Source organism: Amaranthus tricolor, chromosome 3, assembly GCF_026212465.1.
Source record: "Amaranthus tricolor cultivar Red isolate AtriRed21 chromosome 3, ASM2621246v1, whole genome shotgun sequence".
NCBI classification, from domain to species: domain Eukaryota; kingdom Viridiplantae; phylum Streptophyta; class Magnoliopsida; order Caryophyllales; family Amaranthaceae; genus Amaranthus; species Amaranthus tricolor.
Window position 1 is genome coordinate 3,185,656 of NC_080049.1, and position 21,677 is coordinate 3,207,332.

At 33.4% G+C, this 21,677-nt stretch overlaps 2 protein-coding genes across 3 annotated transcripts; one reads left to right on the forward strand and one right to left on the reverse strand.

Annotated features, from left to right (window-relative positions):
• The first annotated feature begins 642 nt into the window (after nt 1-642).
• On the forward strand, nt 643-2,428 carry LOC130809154 (probable disease resistance protein At1g15890). 2 transcript variants are annotated; one of them, XM_057674803.1, is made up of 2 exons: nt 643-723; nt 979-2,428. In XM_057674803.1, the coding sequence occupies exons 1-2, from the start codon at nt 708-710 to the stop codon at nt 2,145-2,147; spliced, it is 1,185 nt and encodes a 394-aa protein (XP_057530786.1). In that variant the 5' UTR covers nt 643-707; the 3' UTR covers nt 2,148-2,428. The 2 variants fall into 2 exon arrangements, with proteins under 2 accessions (XP_057530786.1, XP_057530787.1); XM_057674804.1 differs by having other exon boundaries at nt 644-723; nt 1,037-2,428.
• Nucleotides 2,429-13,651: 11,223 nt separating this feature from the next.
• LOC130808249 (uncharacterized) lies at nt 13,652-21,293 on the reverse strand. The gene is made up of 6 exons (XM_057673731.1): nt 21,244-21,293; nt 15,568-15,794; nt 15,185-15,378; nt 14,575-15,096; nt 14,071-14,490; nt 13,652-13,977 (listed from the first exon to the last, which is right to left on the reverse strand). The coding sequence occupies exons 1-6, from the start codon at nt 21,291-21,293 to the stop codon at nt 13,822-13,824; spliced, it is 1,569 nt and encodes a 522-aa protein (XP_057529714.1). The 3' UTR covers nt 13,652-13,821.
• Between the last annotated feature and the right edge of the window lie 384 nt (nt 21,294-21,677).

The following is a 21,677-nucleotide window of genomic DNA, read 5'->3' on the forward strand; positions in this document are numbered from 1 at the left end:
AGCCCTAATAGGCAGATCAATTTATTTCAATTAGTTATATATATATATATATATATATATATATATATATATATATATATATATATATATATATATATATATATATATATATATATATATATATATATTCTGTATGCAATCTCTTTTGTATAGAACTTGTGTTCTTCCTTTTTCCATATTATTAGGAAACTGAAATTGGACTTAATTTGCTAAAACTAGGTGAAAATTTGATTCGGATTTATAACAGTTCGATTTACAATCAGTTCGGGTTAAAAACAGTTCGATTAATAATCGATCGGGTTTGTATCAGTTCGGGTTAAAAACAGTTCGATCTTAATCGGTTTTAGTCAGGTTAAATTCGGTTACGTGCATAATTCGGGTCGGATTTGACTCGGGTCGATCACTGTTCTGTTCGGGTAACATTGGTTAAGGTTTATATGTCGGTTATAAAATTCGGTTGCAGTTCGAGTTCGATTTTGCCCTTTTCGGTTATCAAACGGTTTGAGTGAAGTATCGGTTCGGTAAACCTAAAAAACTTACATTTTTTCGGGTCGGATTTTCGGATCGGGTTTGTTTTGAACAGCTCTATGTAGGAGGTATTTATGAAGTAACTTTAACTTTACTTTTTCATTTCATATCTTGGGCTTCTCATATTCATTTGCAAGAGCTTTCTCTGCCTATATTTTTCAGCAAACCAAAACAGCTACATGATGTTTGAATATGGTACGTTTTTTTTTAATCTTATTAATTAATGCTTTCTCTGGCTATATTCATTTGTATCAAAAAATCCTTATTAGTTGAATATGTTTTTAGAAAAAAAAAAAAAAAAAACAGGTTTTTGAACAAGATTCAAACCCTATAAGTGAGTAGAGACGGGTACGAGTCGCATCTGGGTTTTTGATTATGCTACTAAAATACACTGCTTTCATTTGCAAGGGTATCATGTTTACTATGTGTTTCCTGATGTAAATACTTCAGCTGTGCTATTTTTGTCCCTCATTGTGCTCGGAATTTCACTTGCCTTCAACTTCGTTAGTTTATTGGGGACGATGTGGAGTATGAGGGAATCTATAAACGATACAATCAATTTCATGATCAAATTACCTAATTGGTTAAACTACTATAACAACTTGAAGAACGACACAAACACCCTCCATATGAAAACAACAAGATTAACCCGAAAAGCCCATGACATCAGATCAGAGGCATCTGCTGCAGAGCATCAGACCCTTCGCCAAGTGAAGGCAGAAGTACGAAATTGGTTGGAAAACGTGCAGACTGTGGATAACCAAGTTAAGGATATTCTGGAGCAGGCAGGAAGAGATATGAACATTTTCGTAGATTTCTTTTATCGCGCTTGGTTAGGGATCGTTCATGTCGACAAGAAACTTCAGCAAGTAGAACAACTCTTGGATACTGGAACGTCTTTACAGACTGCTCCCTTGATATCTAATGTAAGACTGGAGCTTCCTTATCTGACTTCCAACCTAATAGGTAGCGAAGCATTCGGTAATATCAAGAAAGTGTTGGAGTTTATAAAATCAGATCGGATATCATGTATTGGTGTTCATGGAGCACAAGGTACCGGCAAAACAGAAATCGTTAAGCATATCTACAACCGAATATTAGTAAACACGAATGTTTATTATGTACAAATTAGGGAGAATATCACGAACCATGAGTTGTCGAGCATGATTGCTCTAACACTTGGGTTAGAATTAGCTGAAGAGGATGAAGGTAGGCGGCCTGATTTTTTATACAGAGCTTTGAGAAGTAAAGGGAAATTTGTTCTTATACTAGATGGTTTAATAAGAGATTTCAGATTAATTGAAGTAGGTATCCCTGTGCATTCAAATGGGGGAAAATTGATTTTCACTACACGTTCACCAAATGTTTTGCGAAGAATGCAGTCACAAGAAACAATCGAGCTGCAGCCGTTGTCAGAAGATGAAGCACATGAGCTGTTTCGAAAAGAGGTGCAGGTGAGTGAATATGACTCGGAAGAAATGGAAGGCGTAGCACATCGTATCTTACAACAATGTGGGAATGTACCTGGCGTAATTATTCGTATAGCAGATATGTTGAGAAGGGAACATGATATACATGTATGGTGGAACACTTTGAATGAACTGCAACAACACTTGTAGTTGCTTAAGCCTAAATACTCTATTTTTAGAAACTTATTCCATCCAAAACTCTGTGTAATCAGATGGTTTCTAAATTTAGAAATGATAGAAGGTAGTATGAAGCTGCTACAGAATAAAGCAGACTAATCGACTAGCAAATGAATACTTGCAGCTGTAGTGTGTCTGTTTCAGTGTGTTTTCTTTGTTGATGTTGAGCAGACTAGTAAACAATATTTTTACGTAGGGTTGAAAACATAATACTATGAGCTAAAAAAATCTATACTGAGCCGATTCGACTACTATTCTTATGTTTTGTGTGTGGCACAATTTAACATGAAGTTTTTGGATAACATGGCTCTGATCATGGCCTAAATAATCCCAAAACCAAATCTCACCTTATAAGTCCCCTTAATTTTATATCTCGTCGTCATTTTTGTCTTTGAGAACCATAAAATGATGAGATACTCTTGTGCGAGACCTCTCGGTGAGACGACATCAAAACAAAAAGTTCATCTGATATTAATAGGTGTTATTGGGCTATTAAACCTATGTATAAAGCACGTCTTACGGAAATACCGTCTCATATAAGAATTTGAGTGGAATAATAGTGTGTCATAATGTATAATTTCCACCATCTAAATATTATTAGTAGGGTTGATAAGGTTGTGACTTGTGAGTAGCCCTATGTGCGTGACAGGCCATATACAGACTTGCTTGAACGGGCCGGGCCCATTAAGCACGACCTGATAAATGAAAATTACTTTGCTCTTGGTATGATCTTATAAATTTGTAATGCAACTTTTTCCTAATATATGAAATTTCAAATTGGGTTTAATTTAATTTTTTATTTGTACTTTTTAAAGAATATTTATAAGGTAATTTAATCAATCTCAATGCTAATATATGTAGAGCATCATATATTCTTTTAATTGGAGCAAGTACTAGTACGTTTTCCTATGTAAGGTGGACTCGGCTTTCTCCTCTTTCCATTTGAAGCTGAGTCGACTTTAGTCACCGAGCAAAAGCCAATTTTTCAAAAAGCAACATCGACACGACGTTTTTTGTCCCAAAAGATGAAACCGAGTTGACTTTTATCGCATTGGAAATCGCAGCAAATTTGAAAGGTTGCCATTTCTAGCTCAATTGTCGAAATCGGGCATAAACTGTTCCATTGGAAAGCTCTCAAAATTTAGTTTCTAACTCCACAAACCTTGCATTATTATGTTCTTTCTATCAAAAGCTACGATCAAAAGAGGGAACATGTATCAAATTTTACCTCAAAATTTTGCATTATAAAAAATTTTCAACTCTTTTGCTCGTCTTCTTTATAAAACATCTTCAACCGAGCTAAAATTCCCTTAGGTTACTCCGTCATCTTTAAAATCATAAGTTTTTATGCTTAAATAATATAACCCACTCAAAATCAATATGAATAACCAAAATGGATAAATAGTATAAATATATTCAAAAAATCACAAAATTACTAACAATATCCAATATTAATGAGCATAAAATGATATAAATTAGTGCAAAAAATTACACTTATCAAAATCCAAATAATTTTGTATAAATGGACGAAAAATTACTTAATATATTATTTTATACTTAAACCCGACCCATATCATACCGATGATGCCCATCCCTAGTGAAGACTAATTACTAATTAGGATAGATTAGTAAGTGAAATTGTGTCACCAATTAGTTAGCTAAAAATGGTTTAAAACTTGTACTTGGCTACTTGCCTTTAATGAGATAAACATTTTTTCTTTTTTTTCTTCTCCCTACTTCTCTGATCCATATTACTTTTCTTTTATTCCGTAGCAGCTATTGTGAAACATACTTTCTCTTGTTTTTAATAGCTTCTACTCTTTCAATATATCGAATACCTGATATTAATCTTTAACATCTTTAGTTTTATATGATAAAAAATTCTTAAAAGTTAATATTATGAAAATATGTATTAAGACAAATCAAACAAATCTCACTTGACTATATTTTATATTATACATGAATAAATATAAATAAATAAAATCAGTTAATAAACAATAGTTGCTACAGTTAATAACTGTATCAACTATTAAAATCTAGATAAAATATGAAAAAAAAAGTTTAGCAAAGGCATTATAAGATGGAGCAAGCAATATTTACATACTTAAAAATTAACAAAGGGATAGGGATAAGGATGTTCCCCATTTGCCTTTGTTGCTTGTGTTTGTCTCATTGTGTAATGGAAGAGATAAAGACGCTTCCCACCCCATGTAGTTGTTTTTTTCTCTTATCGTCATAAGGGATAAGGTTTTACCCCATTTTAGTCTGTTGTTCTTCTCTGCTTCATCAGAAATCGAAATTAGAGGTGAATGTGGAAGCTGTGATTGGATTTGACTTGTTAAATCAAAGACAATCTTTTTTGTTTCATCGTCTTTATTATCTACATCACCAAGCAAGGTATCGCGTTTGATAATCTGATTGATTCGATCAGAAATGAGAGAAACATTTAGGGTTTCATGCTGTCGGACGATCTCCCAAAATCTTGCATCTTCGGTAATGGAAGCTAGCATTGATGGTGATGCAGAGAACATTAGACGATGTTTTGATTCGTTCAACACCTTGAGCTTCGGACATTCATTAATTTCAAAACCAGAAATATTAGCACAAAATACCAGTAGCCCCTGGTATATACAGTGCAATTTCGGAAGATTACACAATGATAGGACCTGTAATTTAGGAAGAGAAAGAACAAGATTGGGAATAGTGTCGTTGTTTGTTTCAAATATCTGCTCCAACGCCTCACAATCTCTTACATGTAATGATTTCAAGCTTGGGAGTTTCAACTGCTTGGAATTGATTAATGGAAACACCACCTGTAGCCTCGGACAATCGTAGATTTCTATTGCATTAAGTAGGGAAAAGGAACAACTTTTGAATTCTACTATCCTAATCAAGTCAGGCAACTCCTTCAGATATAAACTTTCAAGGTTTAATTGTTGTGTCCCTTTTGATATGTATTCCAACCCTCTACATTCTTCAATGTAAATACTCTGCAAGTCTAAAGCCCCAACTAGGGAGGGTAAAACATCTGTTAATGCTCCTTTTCCCTTTATCTCAATTATCATGATTTGCAGCAACTCTATCGAAGTCGGAAGTAAAATTGTCTCATTTTCCTCAACATTTACTCCTGAAATACGCACTCCCCTCTCATAATCCAAAAATTCTTTGTCTAACTCTGATGAAAATCGAAATCCATAAATATAATCATAATAATTAGATGATGTAAACCAAAAAATTGATGTTAACGTTGTATAAGCCCCATTAAAATCAGTCGTATATATGAGTAAATTATAATAAACTACCTATTATATACCTCTATTTGCAAAAAACTACTCTATCTAAATTTTTTTGCAAAAAACTATCTTATATAATACATTTATTTGCAAAAGACTACCTTCTAACGGTTTTTTGTATTTGACCGTCTAAATTAACGGTTGACTATCACGTGATAGTCACGTGAGCTTATAATGCTTTATTTGTTCTTCATTTCAGAATCTTCATTGCAGTTGCTCCTCCTTCTTTCATTCGAAGAACCCTAAAATGTTGCTGTAATTTGTCTTTCTCCCTTCTCCCTATCAATCCCTTGATTTCCAATCCCTAAATCATTCAAACAACCCAATTTTTTCCAGGTAATTAGTAATGTCTTCTTCTTCTTCTTCTACCGAAAAATCGGTACCTGAAAAATGTGGGTGTGGAGTTCCCTTTGCAAGGAGGGTTTCATGGACCAAGGAAAATCCAGGAAGAAGGTTTAAGACTTGCGTTTTTTATGATCCTGATACAAATTGGAGGGGATGCAAAAAGTTTAAATGGGTTGATGAACCTGAAATGGCTGTTTGGCAAAGAGAAGTCACTAACAAGCTTGTGGACGAGAAGCGACAATTGGCAACCGAAATCAAGATTTTGACATCAAGGGTTTGTTGCTTGGAACATGAAAAGGAACAAGCAATTTCAGAAATTAAAAGGATTAAGAAGAAATGGATGAATGAGAGGAAGCATGGAAATCAGATTACAAGCTTTGTATTAGGGTTTTTCTTTTGTTTTTTGTTGGTGTTTCTTGTAATAATCAAGGCTAGTAATTGAAGTTTAGGACCTATTTAAGAATAATTGTAATAGTGATTTGGGTATTGTAGCTTGATCATGATGAATGAATGAATGAATTAAGCTTTTATTTTTTCCATTTAATTTCTTTGCAGGTACTGTAAATACACTTGTGTTTATGTAATGTGTGTTGTGTTTGCTGTGTTGTGCTTGCTGTGTATGTTGTGTTTGCTGTGTTTGCCTTCTGCCTAGAACAACAACATACAGTGGTTAAGTGTTTGTTGTGTTGTGCTTGCTGTGTATGTTGGTTTTGGTATGTTTGCTGTGTTTGCAGCACCCAAATATGCCTACAACTCTCCAGGAAGCTTGATCTTGAAATTAGCCCAAATATGCCTACAGCAGAACCTAATTTCAGCTTCAGGAATCACTGAGTTCAAAGCTTCAATCAAACCCTACATTGTCCACAAATTAGTATTAGGGTTATAACAATATTTAAATTTGAAACAAGATATGTGTTAACAAGTTATTACGTTCATACCTTTTGCCTATCGCGCATGAAGGTAAAATCTTCACATCCTGCTTCTACACAACTACTTGATGGATTAACCGACTTTAGGTCTTCTACGAGAAGATTTAGAAACCAAGTCCAAGTTTCTACGTTTTCTGTTTCGACCACAGCCCTTGCAACAGGGAAGATGTTATTGTTTCCATCCTTACCTACAGCAGTCAGCAACACCCCAGGGAAAGGTCCCTTCAAATGTGCCCCATCAACACATATAATAGGCCTACAGCCAGCAACAAAACCCTCCTTACATGCTGACAAACATATATACATCCTTTGGAACAAGGGTGGAGGTGTGTCTATTCCGATGCATTTCACGATTGCAGTGCTTCCAGGGTTAAACCTCCTTATTGCTTCCGCATAATCCCACACCCTGCTATACTCTTCACTAGCATCACCAACTATCATTTTCTTAGCAATTCTTTTAGCCATGTAACACTTAGAGTACTTCACTTCACAACCTAACTCCCTGTTTACCCGTTTCTTAAATGCCTTTAATTCCCAATTTGGATTTTCCCTCCAATCCTGTATGTATTTCTCAGCTAAATATAAAGCAGTGACTTTGTTATTTTGGTGTTGGTGACCATAAGTGTGCTCGGGAAAATAACTCCTTATTTGAAGTGTCTCCTCATCTTTCAACTTCACAGCATGAACCTTAAAAAAACACTTCTTATCCTTCCCACAAACACAGTTCACAATTGTAGCTTTCGATTTCACGCAATCGCATCTATTGTAGCAATACACACTTATCCTACTTCTACCATTATGCAGGTAATAATAATTGTAACCACATTCAATAACATGGTACCTCAATGCTTTTCTAAAGACATATGTAGAAGGAAACTTAAGGCCTAAAGTCAAATTGATCTTACCCTTAAAATCAACCTCAGGATTGAATGTAGGATAGCTGGCTATACCTTCCTCATCAACATTTAATGCACCCAAATCATCATCATCAGACTCCAATTCATCATCATTAAAGTATATGTCTCTATTGTTTTCCTCATCAACCTCCTTATCTACTAACAATCTAATTTCATCATCACCTATAAACACATCATCGAGACCATAAACTACATTTTCTGCAAACAAATCAGAATCATTATCATATTCATCCTCATCACCACAACTGTAATCATCATTACTGCTATCCTCAAAATCAGAAAGTTCTTGCTCTATGTGGCCTCTCTCATTTAGTTTAAGGTTTAGGGTAGAAATAGCAGCTGAGTTAGTTGTTTTAGATCTAGGGTTAGCACTTACACATTCTTTATAACCCGTATATGTGTTTGGTGGTCCCATTTGCCCAACATCAACATCTACATTTGCTCTTTCCAACTCATCCACAACCTCATGTGCCACATCAGATCTTTCGAGCTCCACCTCATCTATCCTAACATTGCCCAATTCAGTTGCCAACTCAGAATGCTGCATTTTCGAAGTACTTGCTTTTTTCAGATTTTCAATTTCTTCATCTTATTGATTTATCTAATTTTAGGAACCATAATACATTATTCACACACAACAACAATCAATTAACAAATTACAAGATAAAAACAGGAAATTGAATGGGAAAAGCGCAGCCCAAGGAAGCAGATTTGTAAAACGAGTTCAATTTTAAAGACAAAATAAAATACAACAATGAAGAACAAAACCTTAATTGAGTAGTACTACATACCTCTATAGGTTAGATGTTTCAGCAAGAAGATGTCGCAAGGAAGAAAGGAGCGAATTCAAGAAGTTAGAGCATTGATCTTTTCGAATGAAGAATGGGAAGCAACTGCAATGAAGATTCTGAAATGAAGAAGAAGGAAAGAATTATAAGCTCACGTGACTATCACGTGATAGTCAACCGTTAATTAAGACGGTCAAACGCTTCAAACCGTTAGAAGGTAGTCTTTTGCAAAGAAAAGTATTATATAAGGTAGTTTTTTGCAAAAATTTTATATAAGGTAGTTTTTTGCAAATAGAGGTATATAATAGGTAGTTTATTATAATTTACTCTATATATATATATATATATATATATATATATATATATATATATATATATATATATATATATATATATATATATATATATATATATATATATATATATATATATATATATATATATATATATATGTATATATATATTGGAGTCTCAACCATAAATTTTAAGCTTTTAATTAAATTGATTCTCTCAACCATAAACTTAAAACTTTTGATTGAGTTGGTCCTTTGACATAACTGAAACTGCAGAATATATTATATACTGTTTACCGGAGTAGTATATAAAGGCAGAAACCTGAAAATAAAAATAAATAAATAAAAACTGAATTAAAAAAGGAAGCAGCGAATCTAGCCTTAGAACACAAGCAAGCCAAGAAAATACAGAATAAAGTTAGGGAATTATTATTTGTCGCCACCATTTTCATTTTTTCGCCACCTCCTTTATAATGAAATTACGATATTGCCCCTGACATTTAAAAAATTACAAAAATGTCATTTCACTCAAAAAATGTTTAACAACACTATTATTATCACTTAATAACACTGTTATCGCTTAATAACATTATTATCCGAACTTTATATATATTGAATTTTCAGATGCGTTATTGTAGTATATTCGAATTCAAACACGGTACTTTCTCTCTAAAAACTCATTAAAAACACTACGTTAACTTAAACAAGCTAGATCTCTACATCGAACATCAATGGCATTACCAAGACGAGCATGGTAACGATTCGGTAAGTAATTAAACGGTTCGATTTTTGCCGGAAAAAAAAAAATTGGGATGCAGTCGCACAAACCAGTCGCACAAAAAGTGCGACTGGACCTAGGATGAGTCGCACTTTTTGTGCGACTGGAGATTTTAATTTTTTTTCTTTTTATTTATTTAAAAAAAAAAAATAAATAAATAAATTTATTGTTTAAGTTGTTGTTAATTAAAGTATTTGAAATTATTATATTATGATAATGTTATTATAATAATTAGTGTAGTAGTGTTGAATATTAAAAATTAAAAAAAATATAAAAATAAAAAAATTAACATAACAAATCGCACAAAAAGTGCGACTGTGCCTAGGGTGAGTCGCACAAAAAGTGCGACTGGACCTAGGTGGAGTCGCACTTTTTGTGCGACTCGAATTTTTTTTTTTTTTTGTTTGAACTTCGAATTAAAAAATATATTTTTAAGTTATTTTTATTTTATTTAATAAATTAAATTATTTTTTAATTAAATAATTTTTTTAGTTATTTTTATTTTTGTTTAATTAAATTATTTTTTAAGTTAATTATTTTTTAAGTTATTTTTATTTTTGTTTAATTAAATTATTTTTTAAGTTAATTATTTTTTAAGTTATTTTTATTTTTGTTTAATTAAATTATTTTTTAAGTTAATTATTTTTTAAGTTATTTTTATATTTGTTTAATTAAATTATTTTTTAAGTTATTTTTAATTTTTTTTAAGTAAATTATTTGTTAAGTTATTTTTATTTCATAAATGTTGTATTATTTTTTAAGTTATTTTAATGTGAACTTCAAATTAGAAAATTTATTTTTAAGTTAGTTTTATTTCATAAATTAAATAGTTTTTTAATTAAATTAATGTTTAAGTTATTTTTATTTCATAAATTAAATTATTTTTTTATTAAATTATTTATTAAGTTATTTTTATTTTTGTTTAATTAAATTATTTTTTAAGTTAATTATTTTTTAAGTTATTTTTATTTTTGTTTAATTAAATTATTTTTTAAGTTATTTTTATTTCATAAATGTTGTAATATATTATTTTATTTTAATGTATTATTGTGCTATGATAATGTTATTTTATTTTAATTATTTTATTGAAAAATTAATTCTTCTTATTTTTTATAATTATTTTTGAAGTTGTTATTATTTTGATATATTATGATAATGTTATTATAATTATTATTTGCAGGACTTTGAAAATTTTGGGGATAATGTAGATTATTCTGATAGATTTGTTACCGATAGAGAATTTGATTCTGTAGATGAGTTACATGCTTGGGCTAATGAGATAGCGGTAACAATTGGATTTCAATTTACACGTGCTTCATATAAAAAAAAAGATGAACGTTCTAGAGTGAGTCTGTACTTAAGATGTCACCGCTACGATAATAGAAGGGGTGATTTACATAACTTAGACAATGCAGCCCGACCTGGTTCCAAAAGTAGAGGTTGTGGGTGTAAATTTATGATTTTAGGAACTAGTCGTAACCCAGAGGAAAGACTTTGGACGGTTAGAGTGTTTCCTGGTGAAAAAGGAAGACATAACCACCCGTTCTTCATGTACATAGATGGTCAAATAAGAGTAAATAGGATGAATGTCGATATCAAGCAGCACATACGAGATCTGAGTGCAACTGGCATGCAACCAGCGTTTATAATGTCTTCAATTAGAAGACATTTTCCTCGTTTTTATGCTAGTATGAATCAAAATTTACAATGTAAGACAATCAATAAGGAGAGAAGAAATGGCTGGCAGGACTCCTCTTCAACACTGTCTATATATGGCCACGGAGCATAATTATGTAGTTTGGACAGACTTGGATAGTGAAGGTCAGTTGACTAGATTATTGATTGCGAATCCGACATCTATCCAGATGCTACGTTTGTGGCCCCATGTTGTGTTGATAAACACAACGTACAAAACGAATAAGCAAAAGTGGCCCCTTTGCGAAATCATTGGAATGATGCCAACGAATCATAACTTCTTGGTCGCGTTTTGTTTGATGCGAGATGAGGCGGCTGTGTCTTATTCTTGAGTGTTGGAGCGATTGAGGGATATTTACGGCAGAGTCCAGGCGCCCGACGTAATCGTAACAGATCGGGATGAGGGTTTGGCTGCAGCTATTAGTGTTGTGTTTCCAGGTGAACATGTTTTTATTATTAATTATTATCGACCTATATATATATATATATATATATATATATATATATATATATATATATATATATATATATATATATATATATATATATATATATTTGAATTAATTTTAAATATGTTTTTGATGCAGATGTACGACATTTATTATGCGTGTGGCATATAGGCAATGACGTGGAGAACATGGTCGATAAATTGTGTGGCGGCAAGAAAAATCAACAGGGGCAGATATTCAGGCAAACAAAATGGAACCCCTTGGTTAATAGTCTGACGATCGCCGAATTTGAAAACAGATGGGAAGGGATTGTGTCCACTTGGTCGACTAGGAACCGGAAGGTCGTGCGATATTTGGCTGGTACATGGATTCCTCACAAACAGAAATTTGTGCGTGCCTGGACGAATGATTGTTTTCACTTGGGTAACAGTACTACCAGTAGAGTTGAAAGCCAACACTCTTCCTTCAAGTACTACTTGGGTAGTGGTAATAGCTCATTCGATACGCTCTTTAAAAGGGCACACGCACAAACAACGAATCAACAAGCGAGAATAAGACAAGCTCTTGAGGAATCTAAGAATTCCATTTCAAGGACGTCCCGACTGAATTTTCTTAGACCGTTGTATCGTCATGTTTCTATATTTGCCTTGGAACAGTTGATGATGGAGCACAAACGAATGTTAAACCTGGGCAGTTGTCTTATAGAAAGATGCGGTTGTGTCCTTCAAAAAACCCACGGATTACCATGCGCGTGTTACTGTTACTTGTCAATAAGGTCTAATGGTGCTTTGTACTTGGACGATATACTTCAGCTCTGGAAAACGTTAAAGTACTTAGATCCAGAAGAAGAGGCAAATGAAGAAGTACGGCACGCAAACGCCGATGATAAAGAGTACTTTCAATCGTTGGTGGATGAAGTTTTAAAATCCGACCCCTCAGTTGTACGACGTGTGTCTGAAGTACTTGAACAAGAGCTACACCCCGATAGTAACGATATACCTGAGCCACAAGCAAGTCCACCGAGGAAAGGAAGACCAATGACAAGCAGAACCTTGAGGAGAAACAAAAGTGCGTTTGAGTACAATACATCGTCCTCAAGGGGTCGTGGATCAAGATCTTCATCACGCAGGAGATCCAGAGGTAGATCTAGCAGCCGGTCGCATCAGTAATCAGTTGGAATTAACTTCAGTTTCAACTTATCTGGTACGCTTATTCCTTTTCATATAATCTTATATGTTTTAGATCAATTGAGTGATGTTAAAATATTGTTATTTTTTCAGATGGTCCAGCAGGACGTGATTTTTAACTTTTTCCGAGGCCAGAAAACATTCCGTTTATTCTTCCGCCATATCTGTTTGACTGGATTGATGTCATAGGTGACGGTAATTGTGGATTTAGAGCCATTGCCGTTACAGAGTTAGGGGGCGAGGAAGCATGACCTCTGCTCCGACGTGCAATGACTTTAGAAATTGAAACGCACAGAGAACAATATGCACGCGTCTATCTATCACATCAATCAGTGGAGGAAGCTATATACAGAATTGGTGCCCACAACAAAGGACCTGCTCCGTTCAGTCACTGGATGGAGGCGACAGCATTGTATTCCGCAGCAACGTTTCCAAACATAGCAATTGCGTATTATGGCTCTGCGGATGGTCATCCAATGTACAATTGCTTAATGCTTCCTTTAAGAAGAACAGGGGGAACGCATGGCGTAAATAAACTTATACATGTTCTTTGGGTAAACGAGAATCATTATGTTCAGCTTTTAATGAACGATGATTCATCGCTACTGCCGCCAGTCCAACAAAATTGGAGAGCAGCAGCAAGCAATGAATGTGCAGATTTATAAAGACAGTATCGTAACAGGATATCACTTTGGAATATAATGTGCGGCATTCAACGACAAGGGACTAATAACAGCGTCGAAGACGCGGTCAATTTAGATAATCCATAGTGTTTATTGTACTGTTTATATATAGTGTTATCATTTTTATAATTCTATTCATTGTAATAATTATATTTATAGTATTCATTGCATGATTAATTTAGTTAATAAATTAGTAAGTGATTCAAACGCAACACGTAACACAAAAAGTTGTTCATCTATACAGATTATAAAAAAAATTGTTCATTCATTACAAAATCCACAAATGTCTATTAAGGGCTACGCCCTCTACACTGTTGCCATTCCGCAAACAACTCTCTAAGATCATCTAAATACATATCAGCAACATCTCTTTTCCGAGGCGTCATTTGGGCAATAGCTGGCATCCTGAGCAATGGCGCAAGTCGAGCACTATATTCAGCAGCAAACTGTAAAAATCATACAATTGAATTGTCAAAAAATTACAAAGTCAATTCCGGTTATGAAACATAAAAATGAAATATATAATTAGAAACACTAACGTATTTGACTCTGTTATCCGCTACACCAAACGCAGCAGCAGGTCCTTCACCAGGGATGAGAAAACAGTGGGAAGACACTCTAAACCAGTCAACGTAATCAGGGCCAGCCTCTGATGGAACCGATGTCCGACGCAATGCCTGCTCAACTACGCGAGCGCAGTAGGGGAACCTACTCCACATCTCAGTAAACATAGGAGAAGAAGAGAATGTCACTGAGTAGGAGCCCTGTGCCGGTCGCACAGCTTGGGTAGGTCTCAGCGGAGGGGGAGGAATATCCTGTGCAAAACCGAGCTGCCTCACTGTCCTCTCAGGCAAATAAACCTCCACGACATCGAAACAGGTGATACCACCGATATAGGCGATACGTGGGTGCTCGTTCAATAAAGCCCTAGCAGAAGTCATGTACGGAGTCCACTCCACCTGCCCACAAAGAAAATAAACATAATCAACATAACATAATATTAATATAATAATCATAATTATGTTTGAGTTTATGTACAACACCTGTGTCTCTATCATGGCGTCCAGTATGCTCCTACAGTCTCTCAATCTGCTCAGCTCACGGATTGGCTTCTGAGGGGACCACATCTCTGCCCTAGTCTTGTTCGGCATGTCAGCTTGACGCAGATTGGGGCGGAAGGCTGGGAAGTACTCGTAAATCCATATCTGCAACAGTATCAGACAACCAGCAATAGTCTTGCACCCAGTCCTTGTCGCCATACCCAGTTGGCGATACAAGTACGCAAGCGTCAAAGTACCCCGGGCAATGTCAGCCTGATCAGCGGCGACAGCAAGAACAGGGTGAGGACGCATCCCGACTCTAGTTTTATCCACGAGCAGTAGCTTGAGTATCCATAGTCTGAGAACGGTGGCATAGCTGCAACAATGCACCCACGTTAATGCTACTGCTGGTGAAGTGCCCCTTCGCACGCAGCTCCGACAATGGCTCCCCAAAAAGGCCGGCCAGGCCCAGCTGCCAGTCTTGATCAGACGGTTCCACGGGAAGTGAACCGTCAATACCAATTCCTAAGATGCGTTGCACGTCATGCAACATTATACTCATCTCCCCCCAAGGCATGTGGAAGGTGTTGGTATCAGGCTGCCACCTTTCCACAAATGCTGTAATAAGAGCACTGTCGATGTGCTGGTGCATTATATACAGCAGACGACCAAGGGGACTGGCAGGTAACACCCTGTACAATTCATCAGACATGTCCTGCAGTCTGATGATTAAATCCAACGTCTTCTTCCGAGGACGACATTCCAAAATCGGAGGGGTGCGCTCCAATCCCTCGAATATTACCTTTGCTACATGCCCACCGTAGCTGGGTATTAAAGTGGTATCAACAGGGCCCCCGGGCTGGGGTGATGTGATCAACCAGTCCGTGTCCGCGGACTGGTTGCGCCTCCTCCCCCGTGGAGCCGCATCCTCAACCTAGCTTACTCCTGCCTGATCAGAAGTGCCAGCCGACCCATGCCCTCTAATCCTGAACTTACCAGCATGCCCTCTTATGAGCGTCCAATCAACAGGATGACCGACAGACTCATCCTGACCGACAGACTCTTCCCGGCTAACAGAATTGTCGTAATCAGTATGATCGTCACCTGAGCCGACCGTATGACTATGTAGGCTACTCTGGCGCTCCAAGCGACTACGCACTTGCTCTAGGGTACTTGAACGTTGGGCCTGACTATGTACGGCCGCCTGTTCTTGCCTTGCTCGCCTAGCAGATCCCGTAACCCCCCTCTCAGTAAAGTTGGCCTAGATCTATTGCCGCTCAATAACCCTCTAAAAAACCCTTTTCCTTTACCTTGATTTCCAGCCATTTACTACAATTTTCGTATTTTAATAACTATTAATAAAAATTTATAAGCATAAAAAATTAAATTAAGACGACATTCCAAAGTTAATATAATAAACACTTACAATCATATAAATTACAAACAAGTAACAACAAAAATAATTCACAATTACAAAAAAATAAACAATTATTATATTCATAAATATTTAAACAACTAAAATGTAATTAATTAATTACACAAAATAAATTCATTCCAATAAAAAAAAATTAAATAAATTCTTATACGAAATTTTAAAAAAAACAAAAAAAAAAATCAAAAATTCTGATTTGAAATTTAAAAAAAAATAAATAAAAAAAATTAACTCAAATTTCTGATTTTTCAAAAAAAAAAAAAATTTAAAAACACATATTTCAAATTTTTGATTTAAAAAAAAAATAAAATTTAATTAAATTAAACATTATTCGACATTCTAATTCGAAATAAAAAAAACAAAAAATAAAAAAAAAATTCATAAATTCTGATTTGAAATTTAAAAAAAATATATATTCAAAAATATTTATTCAAAATTCTGATTTAAAAAAAATAGTAAAAACAAAATATTTCAAAAATTCTGATTTGAAATTAAAAAAAAAAATATATAAATAAAAAAATAATTCATATTTCTGATTTAAAAAAAAATAAAAAAATTTAAAAATCATTATTCAAAATTCTGTTTCGAAATTTATAAAAAAAAATTAATTACAAAAAAATAAAAAAAATTTTAATAATTTTATTCAAAAATTCTGATTTGAAAATTATAAAAAATAAATATTAAAAATAAAATAATTCATAATTCTGATTTTAAATAAAATAAAAATTTAATAAATTAAATTTTAATATTTCTAAATTGTGATTCGAAATTTAAAAAACAAAAAATTAAACAAAATTCAAAAATAAATTTTTCAAATTTCTGATTCGAATTTAAAAAAAAAAAAAAAAAAGATGTTTAGTCGCACAAAAACTGCGACTCTACCTAGGTTAAATCGCACTTTTTGTGCAACTGGGTTTTGAATTTGTTTTTTTTTTCCTTTTTTTTTCTAAAATTTAAATTAAAACCTACTTCTTAAAACAACATTATCATATTACAATCTATTACAACATTTATTAAATAACAATAACTAAGAAAATAAATTAATTTTACAATAAACTCATTCGAAATTTAAAAAAAAAATAAAAAAAAATATTCATCCCAGTCGCACAAAAAGTGCGACTCCACCTAGATTAAGTCGCACTTTTTGTGCGACTGTGTTGTGAGACAGGGTTTTGATTTTTTTTTTTTCCTTTTTTTTATTCTCAAATTTAAATTAAAACATACTTCTTACAACAACATTATCATATTACAATCTATTACAACATTTATTAAATAACAATAACTAAGAAAATAAATTAATTTTACAACAAACTCATTCGAAATTTTTTTAAAAATAAAAAAAAAATTAAAATTCATCCCAGTCGCACAAAAAGTGCGACTGTGATGAACAAATTTTTTTTTTCTTTCGTTTGAATTAAATTAAAAATTACCTCGATTTTTCGTTGACGACTTCGATTCCAAAGCTTTAGCTCCGATTAGTTTTAAGTGAAGAATTTGAATTTATGGAAGTGATGAGAGTGTTATTGAGTGAGTTTGAAGTGTTTTATAGAGGTTTTAAGGTTAGTGGCATTTTCGTAATTTTTTTAATTCCAGGGGCATTTTGGTAAATTCGTTCGAAGGGGGTGGCGATAAAATAAAAAGGATGGCGACAAATAAGAATCGGTTAAAGTTATTGGTAATGAAACAAACCTGAAATCAGACACAATAATGAAACAAGATCAAGCAAATGCAGGAGTACCTAATCCGTAAATATTTTTGAACTTTGCCATCCTTTTTATTTTATCGCCACTCCTTATATATTGAATTTTCAAAACTACCCCTGATTACTTTTCAAACTTTCAATCTTTAACATCCCTTTAAAAACTCTCTCCGAACACTCATTGAACTAAAATAAGCTAAAACTAAAAATCGAATTACAATGGCCAATGAAAATGAGGATCAATATGATTGCGGAATCAATATGATTGTGTTAAAATTTGATACATGATTACTCTTTTGGCTATAACTTTAAATAAAAAAATCATATAATTGCAATGTTACGGCATTAGAACCTAAACTTTCTTTTTAATAATATATTATATACTCAATTCCAATAACCGATAACCAAACGAGAAGTACAACAACAAAACCCAGTTAAACAAATCACAAAAACAAGAAAGCTACCTACTTTATAAACAAAAAAAATCAGAAGAAATAAGAATAAAAACAGACAAATACAACAAAAACCCAATTAAAAAAAAAAAACCCTACAAAATAAGTGAATTTCTACCGAAATAACCTAAAAATGACAAAAGATAAAATTAAAATGAAAATTAATGAAATAAAACGTACCAAAAATAAGACCATCGGCAATCAATCGCCTGGAAAAATCATCCGTATTGGGTACGATTAAAACTTTCGGAGCTAGTACATTGAGCAATAAAAGGAATTTCTTGATCATCCGACTGAAAATAAAGCTTGTAAATCTCAAAGTTGTTAATTGAAATAATTCGACAAGATCAATATGATGTTAAGAATTTTGATTAATGACAATAATTTCAATGAACTAACAAACGTTTGATAAAATAAAATTTGCAAAAATTAACGCAATGATTTAAGGAGGTTCACTCAATGATGTCTACGTCCTCCGTGGTGTGTAGCTGTTTGTTTATATTATTTTAGTGGAGTAAAACACTCTTACAAATGAAGTATTACAATTGAGTAAGAGATAAAACAAAGGCTATGTGTTTGGCTTAGGGGTTATGTTTGATGTACCTTGGATGAACATGAGAGCTCTCTATTTATAGTACTAAGTACATTCAATGACAATATAGCCTTAATTCTATGTAATAACTATTTTGAAATAGCTCCAAGAAGTTAAAGGGACAAAAGTCAGCAGCTCATGAATTGTCAAAAAGAAACCGCTCAACCGGAACAAAAGCGTGCTCGGTCGAGCGAGCTACAGCAGGCTACTGGATGTATTCTGTTTGTTCGCTTGACCCACCCAAGAGCTCGCTCGGTCTAGCGAGCTGGTCGAGCGACCTTCAGTATTCTTTTTTGTCAGTTTCTGCTCGACTAACATTGCAAAGCATCATTAAAAAACCTTTTGCACTTCTTTATAAAACACCATCAACACCAATAACTCCCATGATTACTTCACCAAATAAATCACACTTACACACTACAAACATTAAGTTACCAACTTAAAACACTCACATTAACACACTCATAGGATTCCATCCCAAGAGACACACATGAATGCACTCATCAATTTGTGCACTCAAATCACACCATTCATAACAATAATCATCCGATGTATTAAACTAACCCTAAAGTTTTCTAAAAAACTCTGAATTTTCAATCTAAAGAAGTTTAATCAATGAAATCAAAATGAAACTCAACGATTTCATTAATAATGGAAACTAACCTTGAGAAAATCAATGGTGAAAGAAAAGAAACTGAGGAAGCAGAGAAAGAGAAGAGTAGAGCCGGAGAAGAGTAAAGCAGGAAGCCGAGAGAAGAACTTTTTAGGTGAGAGAGGGAAGTTCAGTGATAACAACAAAGAGGAAAGAAGAGGAGCAAAAGAAGCGTGAAAAGCAGAGTGAAAAAGTAGAAAAGTAAACAATACTTTTACTATTCATAATAAACAGTACTCTTTCCTTCCACTCTTTTTATAATTAGAGGATTTAACTCTAGTGTGAAAATCATACCCATAAAATCAAATACTTTTTGACTATATAGCCATTTTCCACTTAAATTTTTTGAAGTCTTCTTTGTCGACTGTTATATGCCAATATTGTTATTCAGGTATATTTTTTTTCTTTTAATCATATTCACACAAGTTCAATGCAACGATGATTTTGTTAAAGTATATAATATATTCTGAGACTCAATATATTTAAGCTATTAATTGAGTTGGTTTCTTAACATGGTATAGTAGAAGCCAGCGCGACAAGATGTTACGAGTTTGAATCTCAACTACCCCTCATTTAAAGTAGAATAATTAGCGCCAGCTATGATGAGAGTATTATATGTTGCATCCACATTTCAACAAGCTCTCGTGTGCGGGGGCGTATTAGAACATATAACATATCTTGTATATAATTATTTACATAATAATTAATATTCACAAGAATATTCGTAATATTCTAATCTATTACTCCCTTCGTCCCATTGAATTTGCATCATTTTCCATTTTAGTTCGTCCCACTTAATTTGCATCATTTTTATTTTTGGACAATGGTCCATCACTTATTTTTAATCTCATCCATATATTTTAAGTCTCTTTTAATTTTATCCACACAATTTATTCTTTCCCTTCTTATATTAATTTATTCTCTCTCTTTATTTATTATCACTTTCTTAAAAACAACTTAATTCCTATATGATCCAAATCAAAAAGTACTGACTACTACACTTTTGCAATCTTATTCTTAGAGTTGTGCAAAACAAACCCGACCCGAAAATCCGACCCGGAACCGAAAATTATCCGACCCGAAAAATGTAAGTTTTTTGGTTTACCGAACCGCAATTACCCGAACCGATACTTCACTCGAACCGTTTAATAACCGAAAATGGCAAAATCGAACTCGAACTGCAACCGAATTTTATAACCGACATATAAACCTTAACCGATGTTACCCGAACTGAACAGTGATCGACCCGAGTCAAATCCGACCCGAATTATGCACGTAACCGAATGCAACCTGACTAAAACCGATTAAGATCGAACTGTTTTTAACCCGAACTGATACAAACCCGAACCGATTGTTAATCGAACTGTTTTTTACCCGAACTGATACCAACCCGAACCGATTGTTAATCGAACTGTTACAAATCCGAATCAATTTTTCACCTAATTTTAGCAAATTAGGTCCAATTTCAGTTTTCTAATTATGATTTTTTGAATATTTGAAACTAATTTCTAATATTGAAAGATTGTAAACAAGATTATATATAAATATTTTAGCAAATCAATTATAAACCAATAAGATTTTACCAATTCTTCAAGCTTTAAGCCCCAAAAATTTACATTCATCACTTATACATCCACCAAATATAAATTTACAAATATTAAGTTTTTAACCCCAAAAATTTACATCCATCACTTATACATCCACCAAATTAACATATACAAATATCAAGTTTTTTACCCCAAAAATTTTACATCCATCACTTATAAATCCACCTAATGTAAATATACAAATATCAAGTTTTTAACCCCAAAAATTAACATTCAATCAGCAACTATATATAGTTACATATCCACCATAAAATCTCTCACGTACTGCTGCTTTGCTTGTGGTACCATATTTCAATCTTGAACAAAAAACAAACAAAAAAAGTATTAAAAGAAAGTAATTCATTCTTATAAGAAAGATACAAAAAAGAAACACCTAAAATTTTGCTACCAGAATATGTATCACATGTCGGGTGAGATCATTGTAATGCCTTTCAAGGTCAACAAACACCGCATGTTCAGCAAGCTACCAACATGAATCATAGCTAAGGAAACATTTCTAATTGCCTAATCTCAAGTAAACAAGGCTATTAGAAAGTTGCCTATAAGACTAAGACTCATGGATAACATTCACCCAACCCAACGATTATCAAGTTTCCATGTGACTTGTAAGGTTAAATTACTTGCGTCCAGATTCCGTGTTTCAATTTGAGCCACAATCAGATCCATAAGAAC